The sequence below is a fragment of the Apaloderma vittatum genome, unplaced genomic scaffold, assembly GCF_000703405.1.
Source record: "Apaloderma vittatum isolate BGI_N311 unplaced genomic scaffold, ASM70340v1 scaffold5914, whole genome shotgun sequence".
NCBI classification, from domain to species: Eukaryota; Metazoa; Chordata; class Aves; order Trogoniformes; family Trogonidae; genus Apaloderma; species Apaloderma vittatum.
Window position 1 is genome coordinate 6,219 of NW_009713116.1, and position 25,752 is coordinate 31,970.

The following is a 25,752-nucleotide window of genomic DNA, read 5'->3' on the forward strand; positions in this document are numbered from 1 at the left end:
TCTGCTCACACAGAGGGAAGGAGCCACTTCATTTCAGCATCACCATGATACTAACAAAACCCTTTAGTAATAAATAAATAAAGGAAAAGCAGCCTGAACAGCCAGAGGAGCTTTTGCAGGCTCCCTTGAGAGTGCCCTCGCAGGCTGGGGAGGGGCTGCATACCTGCTGGGGGGTCCTGGTGGCAGTGCCCTGCCTGGGCACCCCTGGAAGGTGCTGATGTGGTTTTGCAAGGAGGCTGCCTGGTTTGCATGTGTGAGGGAAAACCCCCCGAGCCTTTGGTGCAGCCACTCTCCTAGTGCAGGATGTGGCTGTGTGGCCCTGGCTCCAGGGAACTCAAGCTGGGAGTGTTTAAAACGGTGAATTCATCCCCAGCTTTGTTTCAAACTGCAACTTCTGCCTCTTCTGGTAACGGACCCGGACCCTGGAGAAGGCAGAAGAAAAAAGAGAGTCAGCATGTGAAGAGGCGAAAGGCAAGCACAGCTGCCGCACTGCAACTCCTGGGCTGGTACCCTGGGAGAGGAATCAAATCCAGAAAGCAACCTGTGGACTCAGTCCTACCCCATCCGGCCACGTTCCACCTCCAGGGCCACCAGAGACAGCAGAGAAAGGTCCAGATATCCTTGCCAGGAACAGAGAGAGCATCTCTGTCCCCATCAGGGTTCCCTGTAATCCCAGTTGCTTTTCCTCACCAACACATTTCCTGAATCGACGCTCATTAGCGTTAACTCCCAGCCCCGGCTGCTCCCCATGCTAGGAAGAACAGCCAGTCTCTTTGCCTGCTACTAATTCTTGGCTTCAGCCACTTCCCGTGAAAACGAGTCCCACAGTCCAGGCACTGTGTGAAGACGTATTTCCTCTGCTGTGATTCAATGCCTCTCTGTCCCCATGGGACGAGATGGAGAGAACAGCCCTCTCCAATTCCATACTGGTATTTCATAGACCTTGGCTGTCTCCCTCTCATTGGTTTGAGATAAGGAAATTCTGGTCTCCCTTCCTGCTCCCAGTCACTGCCACTGCCCTTCCCTGACCCTCTTTCCTCCCCTGTGCTTCCTCCCCAAGAGGTGGAACATGAGCTTGTGCACAACAGCCAGGTGACCTGCACAATGCAATCATCTTTTCCTTTATATTCCCCACCCTGTTCCCTGTGCATCATTTTTCTACAGCTCAAGGCCAGGCTGGAGTGAGACTACAGCCCTTTCTCCCCATATACCCTAGCCCCATACCTGATTTCGTGCAGCTTGACAATCTCATTGATGATAACCACAAGAACTAAGGAAAGAAAACCCAGGAGCCACGAGACCGGAGAAATGGAAACGTGGTTAAAGGTCAGTGAAGAGTTGAGGTTTTCCCAGAGTTTCAGGTCCAGCGCAGTCTGTGCCACTTGCCCCAGCAATCTAAGATGGGAAACAGAGAAAATCTCATCAGAGCTAACAAGCTTCCTTGGATCTGGGGGTTGGGGTTCAGGCCCAGATGTAACACTCCTGAGTTCACAACAGACCAATTCAGCAGTGGAGAACAACTGCCATGTACTATCACTTTCCTCAGCACCAGCAAACTAGCGCTGGAGCCGCTCCAGAGCTCTCCTTCCTGGAGATGAGGCACTCTGGAGTGCTCATCAGGGCCTGGGGATACTCACACAACAGCCACAGTGAGCGTCCACCACCGATTGGAGAGGGGGCTCTTCTTCCACAGCGGCTTGGTGCGATGGACATGAGTGATGGATATGAACACTGTGGGGACAGATGGAAGAGGGGGTTATTTAGCACGACACTCAGATACGCTTTACAGTATACACCAACAGCTCTTGTTCCAAAGGAATACGGGGTTTCTGTCCCTGTAAACAGCCTCTAATTCAAGGTCCTTTTAGACCAGACTCCCCACAGTAATTCAAAGTCCCAGATACACAGGGTGCAGCGGAGTGCAGTAGTAGCACTGCACAGGAGGATTACTCACTGTAGGGATGCTAAGGGTGGTTTGCAGCTCATCATGCTAAAATAGATCAGGCAAAGGACCAGAACTAGGGAGCCAGGGGTAGGCCTGCACCAGTGGAAAGCTCCAGCCAAGGGAGAAATATTTAGCCACCAACCCACAACTGTCTGCACAGGACAGAGCACTCGCTCAGCTTTTGCTTGGGCTCTTCAAAACAGCATTTCTCACTTGCCAGACCAAGCATCCCTACTCAGCCTCAGTAGTCTGAAGGACATAAACCAGTAATGCAACAGTGCCTCTCCCTAGAGCAGGGCTGCCTTTCAAATCAGGAAGTATTTCTGTTGGTGTGGACACACCACACATCTCAACAGGCAATGCTCTGCCTGGCGTCTGGTGGAAAGGGAGCAGAAACCCTTTAAAAGGTTGTCAGAGAGCAGCTGGAGCTACTCTCCTATACACAACCACGTGCAGGTGAGGAGAGTCAGCCAGGAGCCGCTCCCGCCCCTCCAGAGGGTTTAAAAAGGCTTCCAGCTCCAGGGGAGCTGTAGTTGCACCAGTGCTGTTTATGTGAAGGAAGTGGGGTGCTTTGCTGAGTGGTGGTAGGTACACAAGGATGTTTGAGGTTGGGACTGTTTCTGGAGAGCTGCAGGATGCTGCTGGCTGATTCGCAGTACAGAGAGTTGGTGCTCTTCTGGTGAGGCAGGAAAGGAAGCAGCGCTTCGCCAGGCTGGTAGGAAGCAGAATCAGCTCTGAAGGTGGTGTCTGTGATCTGTTAGGGCAACGTTTAGTAACACAAGGGGCTTTATGCCTGTGCCACTGCAGTGTCTGCGTCTACCAGAGCTTGTGCTCTGGCATGGGGGTAGAGAAAAAGGCAATGGATGCAAGTTTTCCTGCAGAGTAGGGAATGGGGGCCTCAGAACAGGGACTTACCTGTGTGTAAAACAACCAGGCCAGCTGTGAGCTTCTGGGCTACAAGAAGAGCATTGGAAAATGTCCCAAACCAGTCAGGAGCACCATCAGCATTGCTAGTGGATGAGAGGACACGGGAAAGAAGTCAGCGGTGCAGACTTACTACATGAGCTGTCCCCACCAGGGTGATGTCCTCCTCTGATAGCTGAGAGAACTAGGTATGAGCTTGGAGTCACATTGCCCTAGTACCAAGAGGCATCAGTGAGCAAAGATGGAATTATTAAGGCTATCTAGAGGGAGAGCACCCAGCCCTCAGCTGTGTCATGCAAGAGCCTGAAGCCAGTTAGAGAGGGATTGGTCCTACCTGGGAAAGGTAAGAGCGACAGGCCCTGCAAGGTGAGGGGGGGATGTGCCAGGCTCAGTTCCTCACCTGTGCAGCATGATGGAAGAGCAGGTTGTGAGATTGAGGCTGGTAGTGTTCACTTCTTTGCAGGACTCGTGCAGCGTGAACCCGAAGCAGATGAGGCAGGAGCAGATGGTCAGGCTGAAAAAAAAAGGAAGTGGTGCTGAGGCTGTGAACAAGGGAGAGGCAGGAGGGTGACATGGGCATGTCACTGCCCCAACCTCCCTACCCTGAGCCATCAGGGAATCAGTGGCTGCAAAGAGGAGCTGTACTACAGATGAGATGCTGCACTGGGGGTCTGTCCTATGAGCCTGCTGGCATCAAGGGATTCCCTTCCTGTCCATGCCAGGCTTTTGGATGGCATGGCTCATGCCACGGATCCATTTACCAAGCAAGCTGGGAAGATAGAGGGCCTCAGCTATGCATCAACACTGGGATAAAGGAGGGAAATATAAAAAACAGAAGGGAAAAATGTATGAACACTTTTAATCTGACGGTTCACCTACCTTCTTAGGAATGGAAGTCAAGTTTTTTCCTGTTGCCATGGTCATGATGGAGCTGTGAGGAGGCTTGCCGAGGAGCGAGATGCTGGGGAAAGGTAAGTTAGTCTCTCAGTAACAAGTTCAGGCACCATGACTATTGAGTTTTTGTCTAACATCTGAATCCAAATAGACTGCTTGGAGTATCAGCACTTATCTGGCCACTGGCTTAAGCATATGCTGTAAAAGGTGTAATTCAAGGCAGGCATCAACAGGGAGAAAGGTGAACTCCCAATGTTGATGTGGGTAAACACCAACTATGGTACCCTGGTCTCTGTCTGACACCCTAGGCTCTCCATACTCCAGCCAGTGCAATAGTGTCAGGATTAGAAAATTATTTTCAGCTGGGGGTTCAAGCCACAAGATAATAAATGGCAGCTCTCGGACAGCAGTACATAAGTGCTCCCATCTGTGTTTCCAAGCACCTTGGAAGCAAGTTCTTGGAAAAATCCTTGCAGCCTTCTTAGCATGCTCTGGGTGACGTCATCTTTCTTTTAACACGGACACAGTGAAGCTGGGGGACTGGTCTGTGCATCCTGTGGGTGGGAGTCAGGAGATTCCACGCTGTCTGATAGACTCACCTGAGCAGTGGGTAGCAAAAACAGGAGAGCCACACAATGTCTGTGGTACTGAGGATGGGGGGCAGCTGCACCAGGCAGGACAGGAACTAGATGGGAACAATCCAGAGTGAAGGGTATGAGCAATGCTAGGACAATCTTGTCACTCAAGAAGCCACAGCCCTCCCCCAAAACACTGGGACAAGCTGCTAATTAGGCTGCTGCTGTACAGCTGGGGTTGGGAATGCTTTTCTCCAGGGAAAAAGGGTTTGACAAGAAACCTCTGTAGGAGTGGCAGGGAGAAGAGGCAATGCAGGCTGAGATCATACAGTATTTATCTATATATCTGATCTAACTTCCCCAAACATACTCTGTAAACCCGACTGAAGGCTACCTTCCTCTCTCACAAGGCCGCTCCACTGCAGCCACCTAAATCCATGCTAGCACTCCAGTCCTCATAGCTAAATGCTGTCCCCAGCCAGGCCAGGACTCACCTGAATGACAACCAAGGTCAGCTGGCACTGCAGCAGGAAGAGGAAACACTTGCGGATCCCATACGTTGCATGCCTGGCCTGGAAGGAAGCACAACCCTGAGAGCCCTCGCTTTGATGGGAGCAGTTATCGGCCAAGAGCAATTATTGGCAGGCAGGGGCAGAACATGTGGCCTGCAGGGGAAGTGGGAGGGCAGAGGATCTGGATGCTTTGTGAGCAAAAGGGGAAGGTCTCTTGCCTAGACATAGAGGTTTTGAAGGGAAGGCAGAATTCAGCCAAGGGTTAAGTTTGTTTAAACCTCTTGGCTTTTCTGAGATAACACTTTTCTCCAGCACTGTGTTGCTGTCTGGCCAGGGATCTCTGCAAGTTTATGCTTTATCCAGCTGAACTATATCCATGCTCTTTTGTTGCCGTGAGGCACCATTCCCAAATGATCCCCCTTACACCTCGGCAGGAAGAGCATCTCTGCTTCCTGAACAAAGGACAGAAGACACAAGCAAAGCTAATCTTGGCAGCTTATCTTGGACAAGTCGATAAAAATGATCACAAGAGCTTTGCTCTTCATGAGCTGCAAGCAGAGGAGTGAGTGCTAGAAGAGGGGCTGTGCCTGGCTTACCTGCTCTATAAGCCTAATGATGCTGGTACTCTCTTCTTGGCGGAAGGACATGGAGCAAGGCAGGCTATTGAGCTGCCCTGAGAGCTGCAGCGGGGTGAGCTCCTCAGAGCCATGAGTCATGGTGGTGCTGGTGGCATAGCCAAAAGTCTCCCAGGAGCAGCGAGATGGGTAGAGAGGGTCCAGCGCTATACTGCAAGGACAACACAGGAGCATAGCAAAGGTCCTTATCCCAGAGGAGAAAGTAAGTTTCACTGCAGTCCAGCTCGTAAAGTCGTGCTGTGCTGCGCCATGCTACTTCTACCTACCTTGCTGAAGGAGAAGTCCTAAGCTATGTCATGAATGGAGGATCAGTCTCCCTAGACTTTCAGTTATTCCCAGAAAAATAATGAACATATTTGGGTTTGGGCCACAAGGTCAATAAATTGGCTGATCCAGAGGGGCATTTCCACTCTTCCACCCAACAAGGAGCATCTGTAATGCCAGCTGATGTACAACAGCTCAGCATGCAAGAGTAACCTCTTCCCTTTCAAAGATGGAGAGAAATACCTCTGTGTCAAGGGATCTAGGCAGTCGCCCAATCCAATACTGCCCAAATCTCCTTTACGGAGACAAATGCAGCTAATAATGAATGGAGCAATTGTGAGCACTCCCCTGCAGAGAGATCTGGTGTGATCCATGGCTGGGTACTTGCTAAGCTCAAGGTAAAGGCAGCAGGAGTCTGGATCCTGCCCCACCTGATATCACTTTGTAGGAAGAGGCAGCTGTTCCGCAGGTTGGCAGAGCTTCCCAGACAGCAAGTCACCTCCCCGTACTCCTGCATGATCTTGATCATCTCACACATGGCTGCAAAGGGACAGAGGGAGAAACACAGCGTGTTATCTCGTTATACACACAAAGATGTAGAAACTCTTTCCAGTCTGGCAAACGAGCAGTCAGACCTTTCAAAATTACCTCAGCTGATATTCATCAGTCATGTATAGTGAGCTCCAAAGTCCAAGTACACAATTAGATATCTAATTAATTGCAGTCCAAGTGCCCTGTGTATCTGCCTCCTTGCAGGAACTGAGCATGCGATTCACAGAACTGCGACCCACAGGTTTGCATCTCTAGCGCTTCTCTTTCACACCAGAGCTGCAGGTATAGCCTGGATATGTAATACAGATCACTTCAGCATCAAATGGTCTTGTAAGAAAACAGCAGAAATTAAATAAACCTAAAGAATCAAACCTAAAATAAATACACAATCTTAAATTGTGCTCAGCAGAACATCATTACTGTTCTGAGTCTAAAGGAATGGGGTGGAATACAACAAACCACTCCAGAAAGCAGTGCTGCACTTAACCACGCTCAGAGCCATCCCCTGTTCCTGGGCTGCCCCCACTACCTCTAGCCTCATCAGTCTTTTCATCCCACCTTCCTGAAGCCTCTAAACCAAAGCTGCTGTTTGATCTGACTTCTCTCCTGTAGCTCTGTGCACAGTGCTCTGACTGTATGAATTGTCTAGAGTGCTCCAGGCAAAAATATCCCCAAACAAGCCAACAAAAAAACAAAATAAGCCCATCCTCTGCAGATTCCTGTGTTAAGTAACTTCTTTAAATGACTGGTGCAGCCAGATCTGCAGCACAGCAAGGGGTTAGATGAAGTGGGGAAATGCACTTTTGTGAAAAACAGAGGTAATCTACTGGGCACTTACTGCTTAGACTGGGCTGTAACTGGTTCTCACTGGCCCTCTGTAAGCTGTGCCCAGAGGTACCTAAAATACCAGATCATTATGACGCTTAGTGCTTTTACAGTAGGCTGGACAGGTATTAGCCAGCTAAGCACTTGGCCCCTTTCTTAGATAAAAGAGTATCTCACAGAGAGATACAAAATTTTGTGCTTTCTGGTGTCTGCAATCAAAAACTGCGCAAAGCAGCAGAAGGCGTTAACAGCAACTGTCAGAGGAAAATTCTTCTGGGAAGTGATTTCCGAGTTATATAAGGCATGGAGGGGTGTGAGCAGAGATCAAAGTCTCCCAGTGAACTGATAATGCTTATTTAGTAACAGGCAGCAGCATTTCCGATGTTTGCTTTTGTGTCTCTTGGAAATGCAAATTGAGAGGAGTGGTTCTTAGCCCAATTCTATAGCTAGGGAACAGCTGCCTTAAAATGAAGTTAACACCTGGCTTCCCACAGTGAGCAACAGAGGGTCGTTAATATCAAAATGCCTTTCTAGATTTCCGGACTGGACCTCCTTCCTTTCACCATGTCCACGCCCAGATGAGCCAGAGCAAATGGATGGGGAAGGTATTCCACGAGCAGTAGTAGGATAGACCCAGGCTCTGTGTCACTTACTCTCTGGGGTGCAGTCTGTGAAGAGAGGCACCAGCAAAGGCACATTATCTATGTTCTGCAGGTGAGGTCTCACCTGGTGGATCCCCCGTGGGAGTTTGGCCTGAAACAGAAAAAAGAGACTAAGCAGGAGAGTGTGTGTGTGAGGGAGAGGCATTTCAGAGGGAACTGCTGAAATGAGAATTACAATTCCCAGAATTATGCAACTGCACATCAGATACAAATTGATGTCCCTGCAGACAGAAGCTAGCTTTCCCAAGCCGCTGTAAAAAGTCTTCTGCTAAAGTTCTACTCTGACAGGCCAAGTCATCTGTGCTTGCCCTCAGGGTTTGTAAGATCAGCACGATAAAGCCCTGCTCAAGGATTTCTAAGGACTTTTTACCTGTGCGGAGAATCCAGTCAGAGACTATGTGCTGTTTCCCAGCAACTAGATCTGTTTCAATTGCAGCCACATCAGCATGCTGGCGAGGGAAGGATTCTCACTTTCTAAAACTAGGCAGGAACAGCTTGTCCTATGCTCGGACTACTGGGCAGCACCAGCCATGGCTCACAGCTGGAGGAGAGACAGTTTCTTCTGTCTGCATGGAACGTAGGGGTGTTCCCACTCCCTGCTCAGCATATGGGAAGGGGACCCAGATGGACTGAGATGCAGCTCTCGAGGCTACCCCGTGTGTGGTCATCTCCATTCCTACACTCCAAAGAAAATACCTGTTCAGCAAAACTGAGAGAATACCAAATTCCCCACTCTTTAGGTACCAAGCTGGAAGAGGGTAGAACTCAGAAGTCCCAATGCAAACCAGTCAATCTACCTGCTTTGAAGAGGAATTCCCTCTGGGAGTAAAGCAACGATAATGTTGACCATGAGAACAGCACAAGATGTGTAGTGAAAGGGGGCCTCACCCTGTTACAGTCCTCCAGGAAGCTGGGGATATCGCTGTCTGTTGGCTGAAAGCTGATGAGATCCGAGTGCCCTTCCTCTTCCATCAGCAGAAGCCCCTCCACATCATCTCGAGAAACTGGAGCAGAGAGAAGTAGCACCAACAGTAAGCACAAACCTGCCCCTGCCACCTCTGTGCCACCCATGTGGTATATTCACGTGGCGCTGCAGAAACTAGGAAACGTGAGGCCTGATTTTCTAGGTTAGCAACACTTGGATCCCACCCAGTCATCTAAAATGCAGCATTTTTAGATGACTAATCTGCTCAGAGGTAGATGTGTGAGCCTAGTCTCTGCTCTTTTGAGACATGAGAGCTTAGTTCTGTGCTCTTATTCCAGGGGCAAAAAAGAGAGTAAAGAAATTCCACCTGAAGTAAGAAAAGAGAGTAATGCATGGGCAAGAGACTCTCAGTGGCTTGACCCAGGGCACCAGCGAGAACCAAAAGCACTGAGGAGCAGTTGTAAAATTGTGGCAGGTGGTGCACAGAAGAATGTTTGTTTCCAACAACTGCAATACTGACTGGGTCGGCAAGGCTATAAACGTAAGGCGCTCTTGCGCACGCCTCGAACCCATCCAGTTTTGTGCTCAAAGCTCTGACGAATCAGGTATCTGGTGAGGACGCAGAAACCTATGAATGGGTTTAAAAGAACCATCCAGGAAACATCTGGCATTCAAAGTGGCTTAGGAGCAGTTCGCTCACCCTGATGTAGGTCATCATGCAGAGAGCCAGCGTGGCTAGGGCTCGAGGGAGGGATCTCTGAACCAGGCACATCACCATTAGGCGTTAAAGATATATGGCAATTCCAGCCGGTCTCGAGACCCATCTTCTCAGCAAACACCTGCAGGTGAGGAGACACAAGATTTTAGCGTCACTGTCCAGGCCAGAGTACTGCAGACCAACGGCATATTGGAGCACAGGTACCTTCTGGACCTACTAGCCAAATCAGATTAACCTTAGATTGCACTAGAGCTAAACTCTCCAGTCAGACAGGCAGGGGACATGCAAGGTCAGGGGGCTCAGCAGAGACCGCTTACCTTGCTTTTGAGCTCATCTTCCAGGGAGAAGTAGACAAAACGAATGCAGGCATTGACCAATCCATCAATGAGGCGGACAATGTCGAGACGGGCCTGATACTGAGATGAGACCATTCCCATGAAGATCTGTCCGCTCAGAGCCTGGATACAGTCTTCCTTCTCCATCACTTCCCCAATCCCTTCTTCAGGCATGCAAACAACACACAATCCCATTGAGACACGAGGGGCCACGTGGGCGTCAGACATAGCACACGTGGTGGGAGAGGCCACCAAGATAACATCCAAGGACACAGCACCCAGATACATAGAAACATGCAGATACACACACACACAGGAGGAAAGTTAAAGAGAGATCGATTTGTCCCAGCATACCCAATCACGGAAGCGGTTTCAGGACATCCCCACATATGCGACCAAACAGCGAGCATGGAAAGGAAAAACACAAAACAGGAGACAGGGATCAGTCACAAGGAACCGGGGCAGAGAGGTAAAGGATGCGTGCTGCCTGATGTTCACATGTGCATTTTAAACACATCGTACTGTGCTTAAATAACATGGTGAGTCTAGTGGAGGCCAAGTGGCATCAGAGTACGGGGGACTGATGCAAAGGAACTAGATTATGTTCCCTCCAGTGACATTGCAGATGCTCCCAAAGAGCCCGCAAAGGCTCTTTGACAGGTTCCTTCACCATCACCAGATCAGCCTGTGGTGAACAGGAGCTGGATGCAGCCCGAGGAACAAAATAACAGAACACTTCGCTGTCACAAAATTTTCCACAGGTGGGACTGAGAAGTGTTCTGAAAACACTCAGCCACAACTGCCTCCCAGCTGTTGGAAACTCCATTATTCACATTTTGCACAATGGGAGACCGTGGCAAAAAGAGATTAAGATTGGCTTTCCAAAGGAGCCTCCTAGAGTTATGTAATGGTATGTGCTTATTTCTCAGTTTTTATTGCTGTTCTGGAGATGATGTACAATTCATCTAGTGGGAATCACTTCTGTCAGCACAGCAACAAAACCCATCAAGGGAGAATAGTCGTGTACCACCATACATCTAATTCCTTTGAAAAACCCAATGTATGTGACGTCCATAAAAGCAAACCAAGTATTGAAATACCCAGAAGTCTCGACTCTCAGTTGCCTACTTTAAGAAACAGACTTCCCACAACTAGAAGAACTTCTCTGCAAGTTTCAAAAACTACAAAAATACCTACCAGCTGCTACATCATTACTTCCTCTGGAAACGCATCTACTTCAGAGGCCTTTAGTTCTCATTGTCCATCTGCTACTTGAAATAACAATGTTCCTACAGCTCTAGACTGATCAGAAAGCAAGCACCTGGACCAGGAGCCGACTTTATTATAGACAGCACAGAAGACACATACCATCCGAGCTCCAGCTGTTCCTCCGACTGCTCTGTTTGATGGGCGTCGTCCCAGGGAGATCACAGCATGTGAAAATCGCGCTCTGCCCAGGGACCTGCACCAGTTCTATGCACTTGCCGTTGAGCTGGGAGGACAAGGCACAATGCATTGGCTTGTACGCAAAGGCAGAACAGTATCCTGAGAGGCAGGCTCGCTGGTAGAAATCTAACACCTTCTTCCTATTCAGAAGAGACAAAAAGCAGATAAAGTTAGCAGAAATGTGCCACGTTTCTGACAAGGTACGCTGCAGTTCAATGTAGAAATCACCAGCTACGTATCTGGAAAAACGTATTCCACGAGGAGTGGTCAGAGACTCTGAAAGGGCTTTCCTTGCTGTTTCTGTATTCTCTGAGCTGCAGACACTACAGGGCAATAAAACCACGTATCCCACCAGGGGCAGTGATGAACATTTCTGTTTGCTCATTGGACAGGTTGATGAGTATGAACACTGCACTCTTTGAATACACTTATTAACAGTCTGTGCTCTATAGGGGTGCCAGATGATTCCAAGGAAGTTCACCGCATGACAGCAGAAGCTTAATTCATCAGTGAGAATTTATCTGTAGGGAGATAAACACCAAGGAGGGAACTGACAACTCTGATAACAGTATCTATGGCAGAGATAGTTAGAGATTTTTCTCCTATCCCCTGCCAGAGTTTGGGTCCCAGGAGCTATATGTGAAGTCTCCATTCAGTCACTGGAATACTATCAAGTTCCTTCTCTGGGTTGGACTCACAAAGGTAACAGATTAGATTATACCTGGGATTTTTCACTGGTTTCTAGATGATAAATATTTCGAAAAGGACTAGTAGGAGTTTTCTTGCATGCAGGGTTAAGCAGACTTAGAAGGACAATGTACTGCTAGTCAATGAAACTAGATATTACTGGTCCGCTCTGCTAGCAGGAACAGAAATTTAGCTGATAGATGAAAATATTAGAGACACTGTCAGATATTGCAGCAGGATTAAAAGGGTGTGATGCATTGTGGTGGACTGTTTTGAAGCTGTCAGGAGCAGGTAGGAAATGAATACTTTGCATTTCATGTAATGTGAGGCATTTATCTTAACAAAAAAAATTCTCTGCCACAAGCATATGACCTGATTATAATTCATGGTCTTACTACACCATACAGTCAGAGTGCACTTATAAGAGGTTAATACGTTAACAGATACAGTAGGAAGGATCTCAGCCTTAAGTCCAACAGATTGTTTGTTGCTATCTGATCTTTTAACAGGGCTCTAATTATAACAATTAATTATAAGCAGAGGTGGCTCATGCTCATAATCTACTTGAAGCTTCTACTAAATAGCTTAAAGCGCACCCGTAAAAGAAATTTTAACAAAGAGTGACCAGATTCCCTCTGCAGTTTGTCTGCAGCTCCTGAATGCACCGAATGACAAAGCTGCCCACCTGTCAGAGCCAGAGAGGGGGTAGATATCGGTACCGTCCCAAAAGTCTGTGCAGGCCTCCAAGATGATGTCAGCTGTCCCATGAGAAAACATCTGCTCAGTGCCTGAAGTGTAGAACAATGAGTCAGCATCACACATACAGGCTCCCCGGAAAGGGATATCGTATCAGCTGCTCCCTTATTAAAAGCGAGTGTTCCTGCAAACTGCCTTGATGCACTCCACATATCCCCTTTCCTCTCCTGAAAGTCTTCAGTCTCCATCAAGAAATTATTCGAGACTGGATGATATGTATTCAGCTGCTATTTGTCTAACTGAGTTCACACAAGGCTGTGACAAAATGTGAGCCACATAGTTCCTACTCTTCACTGTTTAAGAATCCTGCTCCTACAAAAGGTGAGATAATATCTTGCTCCTTTATCCAACAGAGCAGAAGAAAAGATATTCCCGTGTGCCTCTTCTCATGAGCGTACAAGCACCAGCAATGAGCCTACGGGGATCAAAGTCTGCCTGCACTGGTAAGTGCATTCAATTTTAGGCCAGGCACGGTTCTAAAGGGTAAGAGCTGTTCTTGAATACCTTCCATTCAAGTAGCAGGAGATAACTGAACAGTGTGGCCTCTTAGATAGCAGCTTGTTTCACAAAGAGTTTTGAAAATGTGTTAAATCAGGACGGGTCAAAAGTTCAATGTAGCAGACTCTAAAAAAGTAACTCAGGACCGGGGAAGAACTGAAAATCAATGGATGCTGCAGCTTGTCCTGTTTTTACTTCTACTACTTTCCTTTTTAATACAGACTCAAAATCTTTTAATCTGTTTTGTAGATAGAGGTGTTAAAAAGTGTTTCTCGAGGGCATGTGATATCAATTGCCCGATGCAGGTCCCTGGCACAGGACACAAGTTAGAGGATACTGGGCTGTCTCCCCCTCCACACTTCCCGCTCCCTTTCCTTTGCATCGAGACATTAGCATTGCACGCACGTAGGCTGCTCTGTCTAGGTTCCCTCCTCCAGCTGCTCTGTGGCTTTGCCCCCAACAGCTTCAAAGCTGATCTAATGAAAAAAACATCACTGCCAGGAAAAATGAACCCAAAAGCTTCTCACAGGCATTGTTGCTGACTGCAAGCACTCAAGCTAGCTGGTAAAATCGAGAGCCAAGAATATCCACACACACAAACCAGGCAGGGACCTTCAGGAACACTGGAGGATTTTCCAAAATATAGCAGCTCTCTGCTTTCTGCTATAAATAGTCACTGCACGCCAAGTTTATCGGCACAACAAACCTCCAAGACAAACAGGAGCTGTGTGTGAAAGAAGGAGCCTGTCTCAGGGACACAAAGGAGTACTTGTGCAGAGCTCTGGTTAATTTTATTGTATAAACACCTAATCCTTCCCACCTTGCTCTATGGTCAGACAGTCTTTGCTAGGAAAGAGGGAGCAAGAGAGATTTATTCATTCATGCAAAACTTGTGCCCCGGACACTGAGCAAGAGCTTGCAGATGACCACACACACAGACATACCTATGTTCACGCCTGACAGCAATTACAACCCATTTCCCACTCAGTATCACCAGCATCCCACAGGACAACCCTTCTGAGGGGTAAATGACAGGGACAACATGCCCTGTCAACTGGAAGGAGTTCATTCAACTGTCGCTGCCAGTGAAACGAGCTCAGTCTCTTCCCTCCTTAAATCATGAACTTGAAGGCCAGGATGTCTCTGGCACATGGCAGAAAACTAATGAATAGGACAGGGAGTATGACTGGCCATTCATTACTGGGGGGACTCGTTAGGAAGAATGAAGCTGCTACAGCTGAGCCAGTGAGAGAGCAAAAGGAATCGAAGAGTGCAGCTACAGCAAAGGAAGATGGAGACGCTATCAAGCCATTTTACTGCACTGAGGATGCCAGTAAGCCCCTCATTTCCATGTGGTTACTATGGATTTGGGATGAACACTGCCAGATGACGAGACACACATTTCAATGGAATAGCAAGGGAACATACAGATACGCTACCTCCTATTTCTGCTACAGCTGTAGAATTTATTATGAATCTCCCTTTGACCTCAGCATTTCAGGGGAATAGGTGGATTCAAAGATTTATTCACACATAATATATTAAGAGAGGTTAGTTATGATCATCTGGTCTGACTCTTCTGCATAAACATTGCCAATTTATCCCAGTTAACCTAATGTTATCTGCATAATTCATTATCTCTGGTTGTACATATTCTAGAAAGTTTCAAGGGACAAGACTATCCTGTAAGAGGTGTTCCAATGGCCAGCTAACCCCACTGGCAAAATTCCTCTCAGAATTTACTCTAGACAGCATAATCCAGGTCACACACGTACTCGTCTGAGCTCCAGCCTCTAAACTAAACCGTTTAAAAACGAGGATAAGGAGTTGAAATGAGGCAACATTAAAGGTTTTCTCCCTGTGCTAAGAATCTCAACATCAAAAACATTCTTGCTCGCAAAGGCAAGATAACAGCGATCAGGACAAATGAAAAAGCTTCTCCCCAGATTAAGATACAAATTTTAGAAGACCTGGGCATGAAATGACAGTTTACCTGGTAAATCTCTGGCCAGCATAATAATCATATTTCAGCTTCACTATTGAACATATGTCAACTCCAGAGAGCCAAGTTCAGTCAATTTAAGATACTATCAAGAGACTAAGAGCTCTGACAAACAAGCTGTTAAATCCTGCTGAGGTGCTTTAAGATCTTACGGTGCCCAGCTGTACAGCCTTTTCATCCCAGCCCATTCCTATTAGAATAGGAGGGAGAAGGACTGGAGAAGTCAGCATGGCTTCAGGTATTGTATTCACAGTCACCGTGAGCTTGTATGGGATTTCTGTGATTTATTAGTATGCAATATAGAAAGAGAGTATGCAAAAACCCTAGACAACTCACGAGGAGAATGATTTATGATGTAGGTTATCAGAAGGATGAGCATCACTAGCTAAAACCCTGAGCAGTATTCAACCCTGTGCAATATCAGCTTCACTACCACAACGCAGTCTATGCAAAACTCAATGAAACCCACACGTGGCTCTGCACTGCTGTTTGGTCCCAGAAAACAGATTTGCTATGTGCTATCCAGGATAATTTTCAAAAATTATTTATGATTCTGAAGAATTCCCACCCTCAATATGCCGTAGCACTGATCACTGAGGTTTGTTGAGCATTATCGGTCAAGGGCAGAGCGAGGCTGTCACCCACAGGGACTCCAGACTCTCTGTGGAAAATATCCTCCCGTACCAAGTGGATTCCCAAAGAAAGAGGTGGCCTTACTGGTTGTGGTGTCCTTCACGAAAAGGTTAATCATGTGGCTCAGGGGTGGTCTCCTCTTGGTGATTGACGAAAGCTTCCCCAGGATTGTTTCCTTAACCATCTCGTCACTTGGCAAGCGGTACAAGGCCAAATAGTTCTCCTGCTTGAAAAGATCTTTAGCACCTGGTGTGAAACCTGAAACATGAACGCAAGTAGCGGAAAAATTAGGCTCTAAGCAAAGCAAAAGAAAGGTCTTCTCTCCTGCTTCTGTGCTACCCACTTTGCCTGTGCTCCTTCTGACACTTCCCCAGCAATACACAGGTGAGACGTGCTCACTGTGCATCTACACCAAGACGGCTCAAGATCTATGGTGAAAAACATTCAGCAGGACTAGACATTATGAGTAATTACAGGTTTCATTCTTTTGGTTCATTAAAATGAGGAACTGTGACACTGAAGGAAAGGCACAGAAGTGAGCTCAAGAGCTTCCGGATTTTAGTCCTAGTGTCACCTCTAACCTCTCTTCTCTCCCATGCCTCAGTTTTCCCATCTATAAAGTAAGTTGAGGTGCTTCACATAATTTATATCCAAGCTGCTGGCAAAGCATTACTGTAAAGACAGGGCAGCTATCTCTCCATTAGCAGGTATTCTTTGTCTCCTGATGAGACTGGCAGACTCAAGCCAGAAGAATACCAAACCTATCCTCGATGACATTTGTTCCTTCGATAACGTCTACAATGTCAGAACCTGCCAAAAAGCAATCTCTTTAATAGACTCTTTTGGCAACCAAACAACATCAGAATCAGCTTTGCAATTCTGCCTTCTCAACAACCAGGACTGGGCGAATACTTTCCTTGTGCTCTCTAAGGATTAAGTGTCTATTGTCAGCTCTGATTTCCCTGTGTCTGCTCAAGCAATTTCTCCGTACCTATCAGCCTGGCAAGCTCACAGAGGCCCCAGGGCACATGGACCGGCAGCACGGCATTGTGAGTTTCCTGGAGGGCAATGTTGCAGAGGTGGTCAGAGAAGCGGCACAGACGCTCTGTCACGCTGGCATTGCAGAGATTGAGCAACACGTTCAAGCCCAGCGGCTTGAGGGAATTCAAGTGCATGTGCCAGTTGGAGTCATCAAACTGGATGCAGGAGGGGTTCTGCTGGTCTTGGGACAGGCTAAGCATCTCGAGGTGGTAGTCACACACGAAGTCTTCAGCCTCACAAGCCAAAACCTCGCTGTCACCAACAACCTGGTCCAACAGACAGGAAAACTCTAGTGTTACAATGAATACAGCTCGAGCATAGAATGGATTTCCCAATTAAATTCCCAGGAGAGACTCTACAGGTTTAAGTTTGTCTTACAGCTTCACAAAAGACTATCTCTGCACTCCTTCAGTATGTCTTACCTGAGTATGTTCCTCTTCTCCACCCTCAGTGTCCTTACTAAAACTCACGTTGGACCCAGAGGGGTGCTTGCTTCTGCTGTTCGGCTTTCGGTGGCCATGGGCATCGGGAGCCTTTGGAGGGTCACTAGACCAGTTGTTCCTCTCCTGCTCATTGCTCATGTGGACTGTGTCTGCCAGGGGCCCAGAGAGCAAAGCATCTCTTTCATGGGGCTGCAAGAGAGCAACAAAATGAACAGTGACGACTCGGTGGCTGAACATGAGCCACTACTGCTTTAAGACTCCTGCAGAAGTGGAGCTCATCCACATTGCTTCTTTATCTTTTACACGAAGAACTGTGCCACGGGACTTCTCTACAAGCAAAGGGCCCCTTCTGTAACACCACGTTGTGATTAGAGCCAACATACTACACTATGGATTATGTATCACTCACCTCATCTTCCACTTCTGGATGGCAGAAAGACCGTGTAGAGAGCTCATCGGTCAGATCTTCATGGCTATCATGAGGTGGTTCCACCTTCCCACTGAAGAACAGAACAGTCTCTGGGCTGGGGTTTGGCCAGGAAAGAATCCCCTGCTTGTCTACACAGCAGAGCACCTAGAACATCCCACAACATCCCCAAGAAAGTAGAATCTCAGTGAAAACATGTCTCAGTGCTCATGAATAGTTGTAAATATCACAAGTTTAATAAACACATGGGAGGACAGACAAGTTTCTCCTTCACCAATCTTCCGTCCTAAGAAACTGGGCCTAACAAACCTCCAAGAAATCTGAGAATTCCTTGCTCTAGCAGGAGTGTCAGGTTGTTTAACACCAACTTTATCTCAGGATATTGCAAAACTAGGCATGAAGACTACGGGAAGGAAGCAACTACTCATCCTGTTTCACCAGCTAGTACCTTATTAGGATGCAAACCAGCTGGTTCTTCAACAGGAGTCAGGAGGATTATGGGACCAGAACTAGAGCTGGAAAATACAGACATCCTGTTAGATGCCACAGAGTGTCTCTAACCATCGATTTAGCCTCTGAATGTGCTGCTTGGACAAGACAAGACAGTTATAAACTCTTCTGCAAAGACAGGTGCCTGAAGGGTTTCTAATTCCAGCACAGTGAACTGATTGCTAACAGCCTATGCTCAGGGAAGGACAACGACGATGTGACCACCACAAAGGAAGCGTCCGCGTAGGGCTCCTCTTTCTGACAAGGCAGCAATACTCACAGTGACAGATCCTAGACTATGGAGCAAGCTGGAAGTGAAGCTCAGCGTTGGAGATTTGCCTTTTAAAACACAGAGGAAGTGGCTCCAGATGCAACGTATCATTTCCTGCCAAGGGAAGCAGAGGACATAAACCAATCAAAGACTCATTCGGTGAAAGATCAGGGGAGAGAAGGAAAAAAAGGGAGTATGACATTACCTGCTTTCAGGTTCAACACAGTGATACACTGTAAGACAAACATCTCTCTCTGTGGGAACACGGTAACTGATACAGTGCCGATGTTCTCAAGGGAAAGGCATTTCTTGCCCCTTCCAGAGGATGCTAACAGACAGCTGGATTGTTGAATTGAGAATTCACTGAAACTACTTTTGTCTATCCGAAAACACAGGAAGGAATTCTGAACTGATTTCATTTGCAGTCAACCAGTTGTTACCCCTTAATATTTTTTCCTAAAATTCATCCCCTTGGATTACAGAGTTTGAGGCCTTAAGTTTACAATCGCAATGCTGCAAATTGGGTAAATGGAGTCGCTGTGAGGTGACTTTACAAGGTCACTTACTGAGGCAGTGACAATGCTGGAGACAAAGTCAAGGTGCCCTGACTACTCCATCGTAATCAACATGGTAATAACTGAAAGGTGGGGATATTTTGCAAGATTAAAATGTCAAGCTGGCACCCTTCATCTTCCAGACAAAAGTGTTTCAGAGGGAGTCTGGATGGCAGCAATCAATACAAGTACCAGAACAGTACATTTTGCTCTTAAAGCCATCAAAGCAGGTTTGCATTACAGTATTATTTTACCACTTTTTAGCTGTTGTTCTAAAATGCTGTCACTGCGGGGCACCTCCTCCAAGGCTCTTTAGATCAAGTTCCTTAGATCCTAAGGGTTAGTACAGCCATAAGCTCAAATGTGAAAAAATCATGGGCCATCACTGGGAAGAAAAAAAGCTCCTCTTTAAGTTACTTTCTCATAGGCAAAAATATTACATAGGTACAAAAGGAAACAAGCAGATCTTTTCGACAGGAAAGGTCAGTTCAAACCACTCCCACTGAACACCTGAGAAACATCTCAGCTAAACGATGAACTAGCACAGAAAGATAACAAAATATTCAGCAAAGGAAGCATGTGTGTTTGCATCCATGTGCATTCCTCTGTGTGGCTGGGAGCAAGGAGATATTAATGGATTCTTGTTTAGGGATTTCTAATCACTCCTGGAATCCATCTGCCTCCTTAAGGAAAGGGGAATCTTAATGCCAGATTAGACAGAAAAGTGTCTTTCCTCTACCCACCTGTTTAATCTGGATGATGCAATTTAGAGAGTGGCCAGATGCAGTTCCTCCCACAGAAAAAGGTCTTCTAAATGTTTATTTACCCCAGCTTTGGAAGCACTAGTAATGTGCTTAAGCTTGTTAAGAAGCCTATGAAACGGGATCAGACTTTCAAAAAGCCTGAACATCCTACGGTCCCCTCTTCACATCTGGCCTTGGTGCTGACTGCCATCCCCTCTGTTCTTTAGTTTTGGCTTGAAGAATAAGGTTTTTCTGGTACAAGTAAAATTGTTCTTCTGTTTCTGACACACACCACGAAAGTTTATCTTATTCCTGGAACAGGGAGACTTGAAAGAGGTACCTTCTTCAGGACAGAGAAACTCAATTTCAAACCATTTGCAATATTCAGGAAAGTACAACTGGGCTCATTATCAAAGTCACCCCAATCTCTGGTCAGTGGAGCAGCATTTACATGGAAAGGGGTAGGGGAGAGACATGCAACCTGCATGCACAGCAAATTAAAGCAGCAAATGAGTGACAATGGACAACTGACACAAGTAAAAAGGATCTAGGAACAAGCAGGAGATCAGAGAGGAAGGGAATGGATAGCACGAAGTTCTGCAGTGAAGATGGAAGAAAACAATTCATAATAATAGTACCTGAGAAGATACCATCTCTGTGTAGCTGCTGAGAGTGTCCTCTGAAAACTTAGCAAGCTGCAGCAAGAGAAGAGACCAGTTACTATAATCATGCTCAAAAATGTGTCATGAGGAACATCCTTCCATAAATACTGTGCCTTCAGAGAGAAGAAAGCCCGAGTCCTGCTCTGTGGGAATCGCTACAGCAAGGCAGACCAATAATTCACCAAAGCAATTAAGTCTTTAATGGACTCTGTCTTTATCTACTTGTGAAGCACAGTCAAAGTGCTCGGTGCTGCACATCACAGAAGATCACACAGTCATTACCTGAATGTCTAGAGAGGAAATAATAGCTGTTAGACCCAGAGGAAGCTCCTTCGGGCTGGTTATTTTCAGACAGAAAGAGCCAGGATTGACTGATCTGTTTTTAAGCTATATGGGTCAGCAAAAAGAAGGGAGCAGGTGCCTGGAACACAGCGGACACAGAGGAATGAGGAGATATGAACGGGATGTGCATAGGAATTGCAAAGAAATCACAGCAGGGCACTACTGTGGGGCTCTTGAAATTACACCAAGAAATTCACTAACTCAAAATTTGTGCATCCAGCATAAAGGAATTCCACAGTAGGTGTGATTTGGAAAAACAGTTTAAATTGTTAGCTCAGTCATTAGAGCGTAGCGCTAACAACGCCAAGGTCGCGGGTTCGATTCCCGTTCGGTCCCCAGGTGTTGCCTGATCTAGTCGAGAGGTGGTGTCCCTGGTGACAGGGAGGCTGGATTAAAATGATCTCTAAGGTCCCTTCCAGCCTAAGCCATTCTATGATTCTATGATTCTAAGTGAATACGGTAATTACATCAGCATGTAAATAAAACAACATGCCAAATAATAACGCATGTATGGGGCATTTTAAAAAGGATCAGTTTAACAAAGCTGAAAAAAGCCCAGACAAATTTGTTGGAAATAATTTAAGCTGAGAACTACGAAAGATAATTGGGAAATGTTTAACGATATTTCATTAACATTTTAAAAAGCAGTAATCCAATAGTAAAAATAAAAAAAGTCCAGTTTTGAGTGAAAGTGAAAACAGAAGTAAAAATTAACATAAAAATAAGAAAAAGTAGGTAATTAAAACCAGTCCGCTGCTTGTCAAAGACAGTGAAAGTGCAAACAGTACTGCAGGGACAGCAGATGCGTTAAATAAATACGGCTATTCTTTAGTCAGTGATATAATCACAGCATACGATAACTATGAAGTACCTTTCGTTGTAACACTAGGTCCTGAAAGCAAATATGTTTAAATTAGCAGGTCTGGACAACTTTCCGACTGTAACTGCTGATTCTGCACAGGGTTTGAAGCGTGTATTAAGTCCCAGTGCAGTGGAAGGAAGCTAATGTGGTGCTAGTGCCTAAAAAGGGGAAGGAGAACAAACCAAATTACCCCAGGACCCCAGACAGACTTTGATTTCAGACAGAATAACAGAGCAGCTAATATGAGACTCAGTCAAATTAAGTGGAATAACACACCCAGCGCCAAACACCACAAGTGTATGAGTAATAAACCTCATCAAACTATTGCGGTATCTTTTTTGACAAATTACAAATTTGACTGATAAAAGTAATGTTTTGATGGAGATCAGTTGGCACTTGCATTTGATTTAAAATGCTTTACTGGTTTTCTAACACAAACTAGAGTTAATACTGGAGAAATAGGGCCCACATTAAATATATTAGAACTAGATTATCTCCACATGGAACAGAAACTGGGCAATTATTTGTGTTATTAGCTCAAGGACGGACAAATTCTGGGTATTTTGTTAATAGCCTGAAAGAAAACCAAAAAAAACCATTATTGATAGAGACTGCAACCTACAGAAAGTTTGGGACAGGGTCCAAATAATAAAGAGAACAGGCCACTGTTACAGAACAATACGGATCGCTTGGTGAATAAGCAAAACCACACATACCAACAGGTGCAAAAGTAAGGGCACATACCTCAGAGCAAAAAATGAAGGTTGGACTTAGAGGATGAGGACTGCCTTAGAAAGCAGTAACTCTTTAGATTATCAGCTGAACAAAGCCTGCCCATTTAAAGCAGTGGCTAAAAGATCTAATACGATCCTTTGTTGCACTAACGAGGCAATATAGAGTAGAAACTCCAAATTATTCTGAAATTTAACACAAGCACAACTGTTACTGGGATATTTTGTGGGTTTTGGAGATTCGTAGTTCTCCAGTGATCCTGAAGCACTGCAGAAAGCTAAGAGGAAAGTCAAGAGAAAGATTAGAGGGTTGGAAAATATGCTTATAGTGACTCAAGGTGCTTAAACTGTTTACTTAACCAAAGAGACAGTAAAAGGGAATGTGAGTAGCTACAACAGACCTGAAATTTGATTGACGTGCTCTTAAATCTAGGAGACAAAAGATGTAAAAGTTCCAGGGGCTCGAAATCAGATTCTACAAAAATCCCCACTAACACAGAATGCCCGCTTTTAGCAGTGAAGGTAAATAACTACTTTAACAACCTATCAAAGGCAGTACAAATGTTTTCAAACCAACACAAAATTCCTTTCTGAAAGGAATGCTGCTGTAGTCCAACCGTAGTAAAGCAACTCGAGGCAGGGGCTCGTTTTGGGGGGCACTGGTTTGTGTCCTGCCTGACTAACCAGTCGCGGGGCCTTAAAAAACTGGGAGTCAGACAGCTTGAACGCAGTAGGAGGAGGCAGAAGGTGGACAGGCCAAGCGATTGGAGAGGAAAAGGGCCTTACCTGCTACATTTTGAACAGAGTAGAGAGAAAGAAGAAGTGAAATAGAGAGGCCAAGAGAAGCCCGCCCTAGTCACGGGGAAGAACGACCAAGGCACATCACAGTGGTTGTTCTGCAGCAGCAAGGATGGAGGATCGTGTTTGAGATCTCACAGAAAGAGTTGGTGGGACAGAGTGAATTGCCTGGACAAGAAAAAGGAGAAGATGGGAAAGAACACAAGGAAGGTGCAAGTATGAGTGACAGGACAAACAGTCATGTTGGGAATGATGAAGCAGGGAAGCCAAGGGGCTCTGGCTTTTCTCAGACAAATAGAAAGGTGTGAATGGAAAGAGGAAGGCTGCAAAGGCAGAAAACAAGCAATGCTGAGGATGGATGGAAAAGGTAAAGCGAAGAAAACGCTGAAAAGAGATGGCAAATGTGCAAACACCACTGAGGGACGTAATGTGTCCTCCCTCCCAGGACACAGGCAGCTTAGTCATGTACAACCTATAGAGAAAAGAATAGAAAAGACAGACCTACGGCCGCAGAGGCCAAGGAAGGACAAAAAGGCGAGAGAAACTGTCCAAGTACAGGCATAACAGAAGTCAGCACAGAAGACCAACATAGCACAGTGCATGTCACGCACACTGTCACCAGAGGAGAAAAAGACACGTGCATCAGTGTATCCAGTTCAGGATCACACCCCCATCGCATTCCTGAACTTCACTTCCCAAAGCGGCACAACCACCAGCAACTCCCCTTACTCCCTGATCCATTGGACAGGTCTTTGCAAGCCAAGCCTCAGAGCCTCAGGAAAGGGCTGTTCAGCCCACACGTTAACACAGGGGATTGCAGAGGGTCTCATGTAGCCCACTCCTTCCCAGCAGCTAAACTTCTTTACCTACAGCCACCACAGGGCCTTTATCTCCCATGATGAACCCTCTGACAGATTCTATTTGGCTGACAGAAACCACATGCCCTGATGAGATTTATGGAATCACTGGAGCTTCCTGACATCTTGTATTATCTGTAGACAGGTTGAAAAAATTAAAACAACTGTTCAAGAAGAAGTCACACTGTGCTCCAGGGAGAGGGCATAGCTGGGACAACCAAAGATCTAACAGGCTTTTACAATTATATGGACACATCTGCTGAATTCACTTCACAGAGCTCTTCTCATCCTCTGCGCTGTTCTCAGCAATGGTTTGATGTGGAGAGATACCTACCAGTGAGGTGGATGAGGCCTTGCTCATCTGGGCCAAGACTCTGGCTTCTCCAAAGGCTGTAGCAAGAATCCACAGGACAGGAAAGAGCAATGGCAGGATGGGTAAGACACCATTCACCTGAAAAAAATGTGTAATCACTAGCAAGCACTGAGAGAGTAGGAAGGCAGACCTCACACACAACATCTTTTCCAGCCCAGTGAGAGGATGGGTAAAAGGCAGTGGCAGGAAGGAGGGAGGCTGCTTGCACTGGAAGCAGTGGAACACAGGGAAAAACACCGGAGGGCAGACACACACCCTTAGGCGTTTGTAATGAAGAAGGCCATGAATAAATCACAGCACCTGGCACCCGGTTCTCCTGCAGAATTTTGCATAAACTCTTAAAAATGTAACGGCAAAGGGTATCATATATATACGCATACATGGCAAGTGAGAGAGACCAAACAGTGTAAAGGGCAGTCTAGGAAGAGTGGCCAGGGTAGAGCTGCTGTCCCGCTTCACCGAGAGCTCCCAGATCCAGCACGCACAAGGGCATGGGCAGGACGCTGTCGCAGGATGAAGCAAGTTGCTGAGGGAGGGAATCGGTCTCAGTGGTGCTCTGGGGAGTAGGTGCCGCGGTGCTCAAAGCTCTCCTGTACCTGTAGTTGAAGGAGAGTGTACTGCCAGGAAGCAATCCCAGGAGCTTTGAAAATGAAGCGCACAGCATTGGTGATCAGGAAGCCAGCCTGCAATTCAAACAGAGACGACACTGTCAGTACTCGCAGGGAAGCAGTTTTCACTCCTTGTAACATTCTCAGCCCTGGGAAAGTCTGGAAGATATACTCGGTCTGCTGCTGCAGGTCCTTCCTCCACTCTCGCAGCTAGATGGCTAGATGGCTCAGCATCTTTGCTTCTTTGAACTACCCAAGGTACACACAGAGTCAGCAGTGTGAGCTAGGGCCTCGCCACAACTTCCTGTTGATGGCTGCAAATTCACCTTTATTGACAAAACACGGCCATATTCAACAACAAAGGCTGGAAATGAGACCTACCAGCACAATAGGGACAGCGTACTTCAGCATCACTGACTGCACAGTGAATCTCTCATTATCCAGGGCTGTCACAGGACGTGACAAAGCCATTTCCAGACACCACCTAAAAAATGGAAAACAGCTTGAGATTTCAGCAACCAAGCCCCTAACCTTGCACCTTCCTCAAATATAAACCTCCTAGTAGTCCTGATTAGAACACTGTGTTCACCCTTTGATATGAGGGATGACCTTCAAAAGAGAAGACAAGTTCTACAATAATGGCATTGCACTTGCCAAATGCATGAAATCTGTGACTTCCCTGTATTTTAGTTGGAAAGTAATGAACTGAACAGTAAAACTTAGCACATATGTGGTTTCATATATTAGCCCAACCTACCAGTCA

General features: G+C 46.4%; 1 protein-coding gene across 1 annotated transcript in view; it reads right to left on the minus strand.

Moving 5' to 3' along the window:
- Positions 1-349: 349 nt before the first annotated feature.
- KIAA0195 (KIAA0195 ortholog) overlaps positions 350-25,752 on the minus strand; it is a 40,343-nt gene continuing 14,940 nt past the window's right edge. The window contains 26 exon segments of the mRNA XM_009868240.1: positions 350-422; positions 1,225-1,395; positions 1,638-1,731; positions 2,861-2,955; positions 3,270-3,390; positions 3,393-3,411; positions 3,749-3,830; positions 4,363-4,448; positions 4,833-4,910; positions 5,447-5,636; positions 6,181-6,289; positions 7,780-7,879; positions 8,677-8,792; positions 9,414-9,552; positions 9,749-9,930; positions 11,135-11,352; positions 12,585-12,687; positions 15,873-16,046; positions 16,780-17,095; positions 17,252-17,461; positions 17,682-17,846; positions 18,469-18,573; positions 20,395-20,451; positions 24,343-24,459; positions 24,978-25,064; positions 25,371-25,473. Coding sequence (XP_009866542.1) covers positions 350-422; positions 1,225-1,395; positions 1,638-1,731; positions 2,861-2,955; positions 3,270-3,390; positions 3,393-3,411; positions 3,749-3,830; positions 4,363-4,448; positions 4,833-4,910; positions 5,447-5,636; positions 6,181-6,289; positions 7,780-7,879; positions 8,677-8,792; positions 9,414-9,552; positions 9,749-9,930; positions 11,135-11,352; positions 12,585-12,687; positions 15,873-16,046; positions 16,780-17,095; positions 17,252-17,461; positions 17,682-17,846; positions 18,469-18,573; positions 20,395-20,451; positions 24,343-24,459; positions 24,978-25,064; positions 25,371-25,473 — 3,310 coding nt within the window.